This window comes from Physeter macrocephalus, chromosome 14 (assembly GCF_002837175.3).
Source record: "Physeter macrocephalus isolate SW-GA chromosome 14, ASM283717v5, whole genome shotgun sequence".
Classification (NCBI taxonomy): Eukaryota; Metazoa; Chordata; class Mammalia; order Artiodactyla; family Physeteridae; genus Physeter; species Physeter macrocephalus.
The window spans coordinates 124051504-124065182 of NC_041227.1; the positions used below are offsets into that span (position 1 = coordinate 124051504).

The 13679-nt window shown below is 56.2% G+C and overlaps 1 protein-coding gene across 1 annotated transcript in view; it reads right to left on the reverse strand.

Moving 5' to 3' along the window:
- ENPP7 (ectonucleotide pyrophosphatase/phosphodiesterase 7) overlaps positions 1–7559 on the reverse strand; it is a 27309-nt gene extending 19750 nt beyond the window's left edge. Inside the window, exons 1-4 of the mRNA XM_028498138.2 lie at positions 7307–7559; positions 5905–6050; positions 4093–4719; positions 3130–3429 (exon numbers count right to left, since the gene is read on the reverse strand). Of these exons, the coding sequence (XP_028353939.1) occupies positions 3130–3429; positions 4093–4719; positions 5905–6050; positions 7307–7559 (1326 nt within the window). The remainder of the gene's footprint in view (positions 1–3129; positions 3430–4092; positions 4720–5904; positions 6051–7306) is intronic.
- Positions 7560–13679: the final 6120 nt, after the last annotated feature.

Genomic DNA, 13679 nt, shown 5'->3' on the forward strand with positions numbered 1-13679 from the left:
GCCATGGCTCACGGGCTTAGCCGCTCCGCGGCATGTGGGATCTTCCCAGACCGGGGCACGAACCCGTGTCCCCTGCATCGGCAGGCAGACTCTCAACCACTGCGCCACCAGGGAAGCCCAGTGTTTTCTTTTTTGCTGAACAATGTGGCATAGAAATTCTGGTTCCCTGTCAGTTCTCATCCCCCCTTTCCTTTTTAACGGGGAGCCCATCCTTTACCACCTCTTGCTGGCTGTCCCTCTAGGGCCCATCCCCAACAAGAATGAGTGGGTTCCCCTGTGTTTGTCAACCTCCTAAGAAATTAGGAGTTTCTTATACACTGGATCCAAGTGGGAAGGCTGTAAGAAACCAGCAGGCTTTAGAATAAAAGGTCACACCCACATTGGTCACTGCGTTTTAGTAATGACCAGCCCGGTCCTTTATTCCCACCCATGCTTTCTGCCTGGCGGTACCCTCCTGGTGGCCTGGGTGCAGGACCTGGTCAGCCCAGATGGAGATGGCCCCTGGGCTGGAGGCATGTGGACTTGGGACTGGGAGCTCCAGGCAGAGCCTCTTTGCCGCCCATCGTAGGTAGAGGTTGAGGTCCGAGCATCTGAGGGTTTGGTCCTATAGCTCGACCACCACCAGGCCTGCGGCGCCTTCCCAAGCGGGCTCCCGACACACCCTCACCCCCGTGGCCACAGATGGTGGCACCCCCACGGGACAGTTCTGTGGTGAGAGGAAGTGGGGAGGCAGAAGAGGGGGGTGAGAAGGAGAGGGAGGGGGAGGGAAGGAGTGGGGGCATCCTGCGAGTCTGGGAGCCATGGACCGGTGAGTGGACCTGTGCCTCCGGAGGTCTAACCTGGGCAGGTCGTCGTGCTGGCACCATCATGGCCAAGCATGGGCTGGGGCTGTCGGGACAGGGAGGCATGGTCTCAGGTCTACTGAGGAGACAGGCTCATGCGTGTCCAGTAGACCATCACAGCAGGAGCAGGCTCAGGGCCTGTGGCCAGCTTCTGGAGGCTTCCTGGAAGGGGTGGACCTGGAAGAACAGGTGTGTGTTGGGTTGGGAAGAAGGGATGGGGCAGGGGAAAGGCGGGTCTGGTGGAAGAGATGAAGCAGACGTGCCCGGAGGGAGGGATAGAGGGAATTCGGCTGGGCAGGGAGGAGCACAGAGGCACCCATGGTGGGCGGAGTCTGAGGAGGGCCCCTGTGGGAATTCCTGACCCTCAGCTGGGCCTGGGAGGGCACAGGGTGGGGGAAGGTGGGGCATGGGGGTGCAGGATGACTCTAGCCTGCTCACATCTCCGTAAGTGGCTCTGTCCTTCATTGGGCAGCTCAGGCCCCGGACCTCAGACTCAGCCTTCATCTGTCCATTTTCTTCACCCTCCATCTCCCACAATCTATCCATAAACCTTGGAGGTCAGGTATACCCTTAAAGGTATCTTGAATCTGTCCATTTTGCCCCATCTCCACCCTGCCACTGAGATGTCCTGCTTGGACCCCTGAGTGACCCCCTCACTGGCCGTACCAGCTCTTGTTCCTGTGCTCCTGCCTGGCAGTTAGTGTGCCATTTAATCATTCATGTCAGACCACGGCACGTCCCCGCGTGACCTCAGCCGAGGGCTCCCCCAGAGCCTTCCCATGGAAGCCCATCGCGTACCCATGCTTGTGTACCAGCCTCTGAGCACACTGGCTTCCTTTCTTTCCCAGAAGCACAGGGGCCAGTCCCACCTCAGGGCCTCTCTCTTGCTCTTCCCTGCCTGGAACCTCGTCCCCTGGGGCTTGGTTTGGCCAGCTGGTCCTCATCATTCAGGCCTCATCCCACATCCCCCGCCACAGAGGCTCTTCCAGGTGAGGCCAGGTGACCTAAACAGCAGTCCCCTCTCCCCACCCCTCTCTATGGCCTGCTCTCCGCCATTACTGGCTATGTATTTGTTCTCTTCGTATTATCTGCCCTCCCTGGCCCCTAAATTACAAACTCCAGGGTTCACTGTGTGTCCCCAGAGCCCAGGCCAGAGCCTAACACCAAGCGGGCTCCCATTGCGTAGTTTTAGAAAGAACGAGTGACCTGCTTCTGTTCTGGCCAGGGGCTGTAACTCAGCAGCAAGCTGAGTCCTCCGAGGTTGCTTCCCGTATTCCAGGAACACTGCCCTGCAGTTCTCCTCCCAGACCTGACCCACCGTGGCTTCCCTTGTTCCCAGGGAGAAGAGAGACATTGCAGGCAGGAGGGAAGGGGCTGGGGAAGTTCTGTCTGGGCTGTCTGCTTTAGAAAGACCTGCTCTGAGTCTAGAGCGGAGAGGCTGGCAGGGGCTGCCTGGGCGCCTGAGGACTGACAGGGCAGGGGCGTCAGCTGGAGTTGCAGGGAGCACGGTCCCACCCTCCCCTCTACCTCCTGGGCCTCTGACCTTGAGCAGTGGGTATTATGCGACCTTGACCAGGAGAACTGCAGCCACCAGCAGTCCTGTCACCAAGGAGGGCCAGCTGCTTGGCAGGAGGGCAGACCCTAAGGAAAGTCGGAGGAGCCAGTGAATGAGGGAACTAGGAGCATGTCCCTCACCCCGACTGCTTAATGGCGGGCGAGATGCTACCAGGCTGCCCCCACAAGCGCCCTGGTCTCATCACCAGCCCCTCCCGCCCCCCGGCCTTGTTCTCCTGCCCCAGCTGCACTGGCTTCCTGGCTCATTTCAATGTGACCCCTCACAGCCCCTGCCCGGCGGGGCCTGCCCACCTCCAGCCAGGCACCCACGGGGGCTTCCACCTTGCCAGCTCCCATGTGACCTTTGCCCCTGAGATGGGTCAGGGTTGGGGTGAGGGTATGTGTGTGGGAGGCTGGCAGAGGAAGACTTGAGGAAGAAAGGAGCCCTCATGTGGCCATGGAACCCGGAGGTGGACTTCACCTGGAGGGCCTGTGTTGTGGGCAAACTGCCAGCTCCTCTGGCCCTCAGCCTCCCCACCTTAAACAAGGCTGCTCACATCCACCTGCTCTCCTGTCTGCGCAGCCAAGATGCACAAAGTGCACTGTAGTACGTCAGGGGCCGTGGGAATGTCAGGGACTCGAGATGTTCCCAGGAGCCAGGGACAGGGAAAGAGAAGATGACACCTAGTGGCGGGCTGGGCACCCTGGTCAGAGCTGTGCAAGCACACATCACCTGCAGCTGCCTGGGGGCGCAGTGGGTGCAGGTGGAGGGTAGGGGTGCACCTGAGGGGGTCGTGGTCAGCGAGGTGCTGGCCTCCTGGAGCGTGGGCAGCAGGGTGCTGAGCAGCCCGTCATTGGCCTCGGGCACGATGCCCAGCAGTTTGCACATGAGCTCGTACACGTGGATGCTCTCAAAGGGCTCCACCTCCAGGCCCCTCTTGAAGCTGGGGCCCACGGCCCGGAAGATGGTCTTCATCTCCATGACGTTGTTGTCGAAGCCGTGCTCCCCGTTGTTGAACTGCACGTTCAGTCTCTGCGGGAAGGGAGGGTCCCGAGTGAGTTCTTGCTGGCCCTCCCAGCGCCCCCCACCCTCCCCGCCAGCACCCTCTGCGCGGCCCTGCATTGGCAGAGGACCCCTGGAAGGAGTTCAAAGTGGGGGTTGGGTGGGAAGGATTCTGAGCCTCAGTTTCTCTGCATTCTCAGCCCCCAAAGATCAGCGGCCTAAAGAAGGAGCCTTAGTGAAGACCCGGTGACATGAATGGAGACCCCCAAGTAAATGGGGTGGCGCTTCAGCCCAAGGATGCTTGCCGGGCTCCTTTCCATTGCTGGGCGCCCCAAACATCAGCACTTCCTTTCCCAGATTTCCTCCCCTGCTCTGCGTCTTGCCTCCCGCTCAGCCTCCCCGGGATCTTTGCTCTCACCTCTTCCGTGTCACTTTTGCAGCTAATCTTCCCACACTTTACCCTATACACATGTGCACACAGAAACACATATATGTGTGCACACGTATGCACACACGTACACACAGGTATGCAATGCACGGACACCCCCCCACTCCTGTTACACAGCGCAGGTGTGTCCCTTCGGTGGCTGACACTCCTCAAATTAGGGTCTGGCTAGAAACAGGGGGTGACTTTTACAGAACTGGAAGGAGACCCAGCAGCCCAGGGAAGCACCTGCAGCCCCAGGAACTCACCCCATGGATGACATAGCCGATGTCACTGTACATAAGCAGGGGGGTGATCCTGGGGTGGCTGGCGTAGTGGAAGGACTTGGGGAAGAGCTCCTTCTTGTAGACGTGGAGCCTGGGGTGGGCGTCCTTGAGGACCTCGTATACCTTCTCCAGCCTGCCTTCCTTGGGGAGCAGCATCCCGTTTGGTCCGTAGTCTAGGAGCTCGAACTCGATGTCCTTGAAGGTGAAGTTGGCGATCTTGTGGAACTCCACCAGGTCGCTGGCTTTCTTGTTGACGGTGCCCATGCCGTGGTCGGACACGATGATCAGGTTGAGGCTGCTCTCCAGGCTGCTGTTCCTGATGCTGTCCCGGAGGTAGCCCACGGTCCTGTCCACCTGCATTACCATCTCCTTCCTCTCCTGGGACTCGGGGCCATACTTGTGGCCCGTGGAGTCTGGCTCCCCAAAGTAGAGGGTGACCAGGTCCAGGCCCTCTTCTGTGAACCACTTCATCACAGTGTCGATGTTGGCCCTCCATTCCCCCTCGTCCTTGTAGTTGTGTAGGACGCCTTCCTTCCGGCTCAGCGTCACGGCCTCGCCTTGGTAGGTGACATTCCCGCCCGGGTAGAAGAAGGAGCCGGTCTTCAGGCCCTGCCGGGGGAGGCGGTGTCGGTGCCACGGGCCTCCCCCCACCGTCCCCTGCCGTCATGAGCTGCTGACGCTTCTGCCCTCACCTCCTGCCCTTGCTCTACCACTCACCCATCCCTGCTCCTAACTGCAGCCACGGGACTTGGTATTTTGTGAAAGGCCTTTCATAGCTCTTAGGTTATTAAGGCTGATACTGATTTTATGGAGGAGAGAGCGGGTGCCTAGCGGACTCAGCACTAATGAGATAGTAGACATAAAAGTATCCCAGATATGCTGCATCCTCATCGACACTGTGGCCCTAGGTCACAGTGCTGCCCCAAGAGCCCTCCCCTTCCGGCCCGCAGCCCGGCTTCTGCCTGCTGTACTCTCGTCCAGCCGTGTGTCCATCGGCCCCTCCACACACCGCCCATGACCTGCCCTTCTAGCCTTCAACCTGGCCATCCGTCTGTCTTTCCGTAAACCGATTGCTGTTTTATTTACACATCCATCTGTCCTCACAACCATCTGTCCGTGCATGCCCCGTCTGCCTGGCCACTCCCTCTGGCCATTCTTCCTGGAGATGCCAAGTTCTTGGCCACGCTTTCTGCAAGTCAGCCTGGGGTCTGGTAGCTCCTTCCAGAGCGAGGGGCCTCAGATATGAGTGGATGCCTTGCCTATGAGGTGGGGGTAGCCTCTGAACTTTATTCTGGGCTCACCTTGAAAAACATTCATTTGAGTTTGTTGCCAGGAAGCCCAGAACATTGCAAGATACTGGGGTCCTGGGCTTCTCACTAGGATGACCCACCTCTTTAGAATTAGCTGCCCGGCCCTGAGACGCGTGCGGGAGGGGAACAGTACGAACATTTCGCTGTTACCTTCCTTTTTGTGGAGTCACATTATTTTCCCCGCGGCCCCCTTCCCACCAGTACCGAAGTCCAGTTTTCCCTCCGGTTGGGAGGATGGAACAACCCCTCTGGGTCCCAGGGCTCCAGGGGGGACTGGGCAGGCTGTGTGGCTGCTGGTGGGTCCTCATGGGTATCAGGCTCCCACCTCCCGTGGGACCCCACTCAACACCCCTCTGTGCCGGGAGTGTCGGACTCCCAGGGCGGGGACTGGGCCTGCCATGCGTGTCACGTGGTCGTGGCCTCGTTGGCTGGGTCCCCCTCCCACCTCCCCCGTCTGTCCGAGTGGGTGTGGGTGCAGCATTACCTGCCTTTGGGCCGTGATCCAGATGGGCAGGCTGCCGTTGTCCCACCACCTCTCGATGCCCAGTGTGGCGTGGTAGGGCAGCTTCACCTTGCTGCTCGTGCTGTAGAACATGTTGTGAACCACCCCGTGGTTCTCGATGTATTTGCCTGTGGGGTGGGTGGGCGCGTAGAGGAAGTGGTGGGAGGGCAGGAAACAGTCAGGGCCGCGCGGAAGCACATGCCGCCATGGGAGCCAGGCTGGGCCATCACATGCTCTGACTCAGAGATTCTGCTTCCACTTTGAGCAGCTTACCCTGCAGCTAAACGCGCGCAAAGGCGCAAATACACACGTGCCGGGATATCGTCTGCAGCCTCGCTGGTTTTAGCAAAAGGTTGGGAGCAACCTGGCTGGCTATCAGGAGGGAGCTAATTAAATAAATTATGGCCCAGCCATGAAATAGAATCCCAGGCAGGCAGATAAATGAACCAAGAGGAGGCAGGTTTTACCATTTATTTTCTTCATGGGCAATGCCTGTGTGTGAGTTCAGAAGGTGGAAAAGGCGGGGTGATGATGAGCTCGCCTCCTTTCTCCACATCCCCATTGTGACATGTTAAGTAAGGAGGTGACACGCAAAAGAGAGCACCAGGTGACTCCGTTTGTGTGTGGAAGGGTCTGTGGCCATGGGAATGCTGGTGTGAGAATACGCTGTCTGTACCGAATGATGTGCCCCAAAATTGTGTCCACCCAGAGCCTCCAATTGTGACCTTGTTTGGAAAGAAGGTCTTTGCAGATGTAACTGGTTTTGTTAAGATGAGGGCATTCTGGATCAGGGTGGGCCCTAAATCCAATGACAGGTGTCCTTATAAGAAGAGGGGAGATACACAGAGGGGAGATGGCCATGTGACCAGGGGGCAGGGATTGGAGAGCTGTGGCCACAAGTCGAGGAAAGCCTGGGCCACCAGAACCTGGGAGAGGCAGGAAGGGTCCTCCCTTACAGCCTCCGGAGGGAGGGAGTGTGGCCCTGTGACACCTGGATTTTAGGCTTTTAGCCTAAACAGAGCAATAGTGGGTTCGAGGGTGGCTGAGAGGGGTGAGCAGCGCCTTTCTGAGTCCTGGCTACCCTCACCTCCGCCAGAAGCCCTCCCAGATTGCCACCCTGGCTGTGACCACCGTTTAAACGGAGACACCCAGGTGTTTTTATCTGCCTTCTATCCGTTGCCACCAACGGTAAGGGTTGCTGACCACCCCCTTGGCCGTGCCATGTCCGCCCAGTGAGAGCGTTCCCTGCTTGGTCTTTCCTTGGTCTCCGGCACCACGAGCCCCATGGGTCAGGGCTCCATGCATGTGCTCGGTTCCCTTTGTTGCTCCCCTGGTTTCTCAGCTCTCCCCCCGCCCCCAAGCCCCACCTGAGGCCAACACTCACCGGTGACCAGGGTGAAGTGACAGGGGCTGGTCATGGTGACAAAGGCCGGAGTCATGTAGCGAGCCTTCACCCCATCGAGCGCCATGGCGTCCAGGTTGGGGGTGTCCACGTCCTGGTCATAGTTCCAGCGGAAACCATCGAAGCTCACCAGGAGCAGCTTGTTCCGGGACCCCTGCCTGTGGATGGGTGCCCCTGACGCTGGAACCGGGAGGGTGGCCAGAGCCACGGCGAGGAGGACAGCCGGGCCTCCCATGATGGGTCCTCCAGACATGCAAGGACCCAGGCAGGTTCCTGCTGAGGAGCAGAGCAAAGTCCCAGGGTCACTGGGCAAGTCTTATCCTGTGCAACTTTGAAATGAGACTGCGCACGTACCTGTGCCTTAGGCAGCGGCCCCCCGGCCACGTGTCCTTGCCTGGCCCTCGTGCGCATCTGCCTTTATTGGCAGCGGATCTCTCTGGGCTCCATGCCCTGCCCACTTCGTGCGTAAGTGTCTTTACAGGAAGCATGGGGACCGTTCCCGAAGGCCTGGAGAGCAGAACGGACCCACTCGGTTGGGAAAACCTGTGCCGCCACCCCAGCTCTCATAGGAACTCTCTGTCCCTCTGCTCCCAGAGCTCCTGGATGGGAGCCCCTCCTCCAGACCATACTCTGGGGAGGCCTTTGGGGTACGTGGCTCTCAGGCCTGCCTGGGCCAGGGCTGTGGGGTGGGCTGGCCGGGGTCTAGGGTCCAGGAGGCTGGCCTTGTCCACAGGGAGCCCCAGCTTGGGGGAGTGCCTCTTCCCCTCCCTGCCTGTGTTAAGGGGGCTCCTGGGATGGGGCGGGCAGAGATCCAACCTGATGGCCCGATTAGCACCTGCCGTGCCCTCCTTATCGGGCCCCAGGGAGCCTCAGAGGGGTGCCCAGGTGTGGGCGACCTCATTGTTGGAGTTCATCAACAAGGTGGTCAGAAGGGGGGCCTCCCTTTTTACCTTGTGCTCATGGGGAGGGTGGTGCAGGAGAGGGACCCCTGAGTTCATTGTGCAGTTTTCTCTCTGTCTCTGTCTCACACACTTTCTCTCTGTCTCTGTCTCTCTCACTACCTATGAAGCACATTCTGTGAGCCAGGCCCCGTTCTAAGCCCTGGGGACACAGCAGTGAACGGGATAAACGGTGTTCTTGGCTTCTTTCATCACGGCTGGGGACACACAAAATAAAATGAATAAACAAGTAAAACAGTAAAATAGAGTCACCAGAAAGAAATAAAGCTGGGAGATGAGATGGAGCATCTGTCTGGGGGTGGCTAGGAAGGGGTAGCACCAGATCGGTGGTCGGCCAGGGCCTGGTGAGAGGATGATTGTGAGGGAGTGATTCCGGGGTTCGCCAGCCAGGGGAGTGGGTCGGGGCAGGTGGGAGAGAGGCAGGACAGGTCCTGGGGCATGTGGCTGTTGTACGGAGCCTGGCATTCTTGTGCCGTGCAGGGAGGATGCCATGGGATTTTTTTTAAAAAATCATTTATTTATTTATTTTTGGCTGCACTGGGTCTTCGTTGCTGCGCGCAGGCTTTCTCTAGTTGTGGCAAGCGGGGGCTACTCTTGGTTACGGTGCCTGGGCTTCTTATTGCGGTGGCTTCTCTTGTTGTGGAGCACGGGCTCTAGGTGCGCAGGCTTCAGTAGTTGTGGCACGCGGGCTCAGTAGCTGTGGTGCAGGGCTTAGTTGCTCCGTGGCCTGTGGAATCTTCCCAGACCAGGGCTTGAAACTGTGTCCCCTACATTGGCAGGCGGATTCTTAACCACTGCGCCACGAGGGAAGCCCCCACGGGATGGTTTTTTAAACCGGGAGTGACATAAACTGATTTAACATTAAAAAAAAAAAAAGAACACACAAGCTGCTCCATTTGCAGGACGGTCAGCATGGCAAAGGAAGGGAGGTTAGGTGCTCCACAGGGAGGGGACTGCTGGTGTCTAAACCAGGGTGGTGGCAGTGCGAGTGACATATGCAGAGGGAGTTTGGAGGGTTTCCTGGAGGGATTTGCTTCTAGATTGCATGTTGGGGGCATGGAAAGGGAGCAATCAAGGGAGACATTCGGGTTTCCTGCCTGGGCAGCCAGGGTGATGGAGTCTTGCATATATGCCGTCGGGCGATCAGAGGTCAGAGGGCAGGTCGAGGGCAGCACATTCTATTTTGGCCATGTCCAGTTGGAGGTGCCCATGAGAAATTTGACGGGAAGTGTCGAGTCCTTGGTATGTCCTGGTTTAAATTGTCTTCCGCTGCTGACCTGCTGAGGACGGTCCTACCTAGGACTCTGCTTGGCTGGCCAGAGGGATTCTCATCAGGCCATCCCCCGCGTCACAGAGCCGTCAGCAGCCTCCTCTGGGGTGAGGCGGTGGGGACCCCGGGGTGCAGATTCTTGGGGCCTTCCCCCCACCTGCAGAGTCACACCCTGGGGGGAATCCACGCGCGGTGCCGCCCCTCATGATTCTCTCAGATGCTGGAGTCTGAGGGCTGGAGATGGTCCCCCGCGTGGACGCCTACAACCAGGGCATGTGGGCGCTGCCGTGGGCCGGAGTCACGCAGAGCGGTGGTGCAGGAGGACCAGAGGGCAGGCCTTCCCTCACCGAGATCATGGCCCGGAGCTCCGGCCGGTGCACCAGGTACCTGTGTGAGTAGTCGCCGAATGTGGGGCACCACGGTGGAAGTGTGGGTGCCTTAGGAGAGAGCAGCGGGGACCACATTCACATTAGTGCTGGGAGTGGGGACCTGAAGCCTACTCTGAGGATCCAGACCTACAGGATGGATTTAGCTGGGAGAAGAGTGGGCAGGAAAGCCTTCCAGGTAAGGACAGACAATGAGGGTGATGAGGTGGAGGAAGGGAGTGATCAGGCTTGAGGCTGGGAGGCAGGCCTGGCGGAATCTGGATTTTATGTTAGTTGTCTTCTAATATCAGTTCTTATATCTTCTAATATGTATTCTCCCTTTCTTCCATAATAAAATGTCTGCCAAGAAAAAAAGGACTACATTTCCCAACATGCCCTGCAGTGTGGTTTGGCCATGTGAGCATGTCCTGGCCAATGGGTCAAAAGAAAAATGTCATGTGACAGCCCCCAGTCTCCTCCCAGCGCCGGCTCTGCCCTTCTTTTTTGATTCTTTCTCCCTCTGGTACCTCCAGCTCAGAGGCTGTCCCGAGGACTGACGATGAGGGGCTCCCCGGGGGAGGGTACACAGAAGGAGCCTGGTCCCTCAAGGCGTGCTGGGCAGTGTGGCCGAGCCAGCCTCGAATGGCTCAGCCCCTGGGGCACCCTCGAAGGGAGAGTTACACAAGCTCTGTCTTTGCTTCCATTGCAGTTATTTGGGTTTTCTGTCACTCTCAGCAGGACCTATCTTAACCTAATCCAATAGGATAATGGCTCTGGGAGGCCCTGCTGGGTTTAAGCAGGGTGTGTGTGACATAATATGCTGGCTGCTGTGTGGGGGGTCGGGAGGCGGGAGGTGAGTGAGGGGCTGATGCAGTGGTCCAGGGGCAAAGCTGGGGCTGGGGGCGGAGGGGCACAGACCCGGGGTATGTCGGTGGTGGGTGGGTGTGGGGTGTGGTGAGGGAGGAGTCGCTGCTCTGTTCTCACTGCACATCCTTCTTCTGGCCCTCATCGGGGATATGGGAATTCCCTGTCCTGCTCACCCTCTCCTGCTGGCCTGGGTCTGCCCTGCAGGTGGCATGAAAGCTCTGCTTCCGCTCTCAGCCAGACTTGGGGTAGCTCCCCTCCTTTCTTTGGCTCTGTACCTTGCTCACCTTTTGTCACAGGGAGCTCCTTGGCTCACCCTCCATCAGTTTCCTTTTTATTCCCTGGTCTCCTGGAGCATGTCAGCACAAAGAGTGTGCAGTTGACTGTAGCTAACAGTGACAGGGCATCTCTGCAGATCAAGCCCAGGGCTTTATCCACGATCTGATTCAAGCTTTGCAGCAGCTCTTGGAGGCAGGAGTTAGTAATACCCTCACTTTACGGGTGAGGAAACTGAAGCATCGAGAGGTTTAAGGTCACTGAGCTAGTGGAGGAGCTGAGACTTGCGCCCAGGTGTTCTGGCTGCAGAACCCCCCTTGGAACCACTTCTAGATCCCATTGACTTACCAGCCACTTGGGATCTTCTTATCCAGCTTTGGGGGCTGTTGATTTTTTTCGTTAAAGAATAGTGCAGCTGTGAATATCTTGGTATCACTGACTTTTTTCTTTTCTTTCCCACTCACATTATTTCCTTGGGGTACAGTCCCTAGCGAGGGGTTATTGGACAAAGGATGTAAAGGCTACTTGGTTCTTACAATCAGACTGCCATCAGCAACGGGTGAAGTGGATAGTTGCTGATACCTCCTCTGCCCCACTATTTTCATTGGGTTTTATTTTTTATTCCTTTTGGGTAGCTTAGTAGGTGTGTAATGACGTCTTAACCTATTAAGCCCGAGAGGCCAGGAGAGTTTCATGTCACGATTTCTTATCTCTAGCCCCCTGCATACAGATGCTTCATCATCTCTGACCATTGATTGAGTGGTCAAAGCGATCATCGAATCTTAGGGCTTTATTAGTTCTTTGTGTAATTTGCAGCGTATATTTTTGGGAAGATATACTTCTGAAATCTACTTTCCTGTCATTTATGTTTGTCACCTGTAACTTTCGCTACCCTCTTGCATGCTGGTCATTCTTCAGGTAGACTCAAAGCTCCCTGCAGGCAGGGCCTGCTGTATTGTTGTTTGTTATATCCCCAGAGCCTGGCATGATGCCAGCCCAGAGTAGGTGCTCAACGCATATTTATTGAATATGAATAAACACATTTAGAGGGAAAATTTATGCAAGTATCTACCATACTTTCTGGTTAGGCAAAACATTTTAAAAAATAAACTTATTTTGCAATAATTTTAGGTTTATGGAAGAATTGCAGAGATAGTAGAGAGCTCCCATACACCCCATGCCCAGTTTCCCCTGTTATTAACATCGTACATTATGTGGTATTTTTGCACAGTTTATGACCCAGTATTGATAAGTCATTTTTAACTCAAGTTCTTATTCTGTTCAGATTTCCTCAGTGCCTGCCCCAGTGTCCTTTCTCTGTTCCAGGATCCGCCATTACGTTGAGCTATCGCATCTCCTTACGTTCCTCTTGGATGTTTCAGTTTCTCATACTTTCCTTGTTTTTCATGACATTGACAGATTTTTAAGGCGTGCTGGTCAGGGCTTTTATAGAAAGTCATTCAGCTGGGGTGATATGATGTTTTCCTCTTGATTAGACTGGGGTTATGGCTTCTTGGGAGGAAGAGCACAGAGATAAAGCATCCTCTCATTATGTCACGTCAAGGGTACCTACTGTCCACGTGACTCATCACTGTGGATGTTGACCTTGACCATCTGGCCAGCAGAGTGTCTGCCAGTTTTCTCCACCATGAAGTTACTCTCCCCTGCCCTCCTTTTTCATACTCTACTCTCTGGAACGAAGGTCACTAGGTGCTGCCCACACTTAAGGAGGGAGGGGTCGCGCTCCTTGGGAGCGTTTACATACATTTGTCTATTCTTCTGCTTTATTAATTTATTCAATCATTTATATCAGTATGAACTCATGGATATTTATTTTATACTTTGAATTATAATTCAGTACTACTTATTTATTGTGTTGCTTAAATCACCCCAGCTTTGGCCGCTGGGAACCCTTTCAGTTGGCTCCTTCATCACTCTGGCACACCCCATCGTTTGTCTCCTGGAGCACTCCCTTGCTTTTTGGAGCACAGGATGCTCCAGGCTCATCCCGTCCATGTTCTACCTCAGTCCTGGAATCAGGTGTTTCTCAAGGAGCCCTGGTTCCTGTTATTGGAGGATGATGTTAGATCTGGGTGGTGGGCGTGCGCCTTGCTACTGGGGTGTTGATAAAACATTTAAAAATTCACCATCTTAGCTGTTCTTGAAGCCAAGGACTCCCCAGCTGAGTCAGGTGCATGTGCAGCTTTGAGAGACAGGGCTGATGTACTCCTCTGGGTGCAGCGTTTATGGGCAAACCAGGATCCATGATGGAGAGAGGTCCTGAGGACCCCCCCTTGAGGACACAGAGGGATGCGTGAAGTGGTTTATTTGCTGCTTTTCTTGTTTAGGGGGCCCTGACCCAGAGGCCTGGGGACCGGGTGGATTTGACACGTGTACAGGTGGTGGTGTGCAGCACACATGTAACCCTGGCCCCCTGAGCAGTGCATGGGGCTCAGGTTGGGGAGAACAGGCCTGCCCAGCCCTGTGCTCGGTTTCTGCTGGGGAGAGGGACATACCAGGCATTGTCCCCATAAGGTCAGCTTCCCGGGTCAGTGCCACCCTGTTCTCATTCACGACCTGGTATGAGTGAATTACATTGCAGTTGTTTCTGTGTCTCCCCT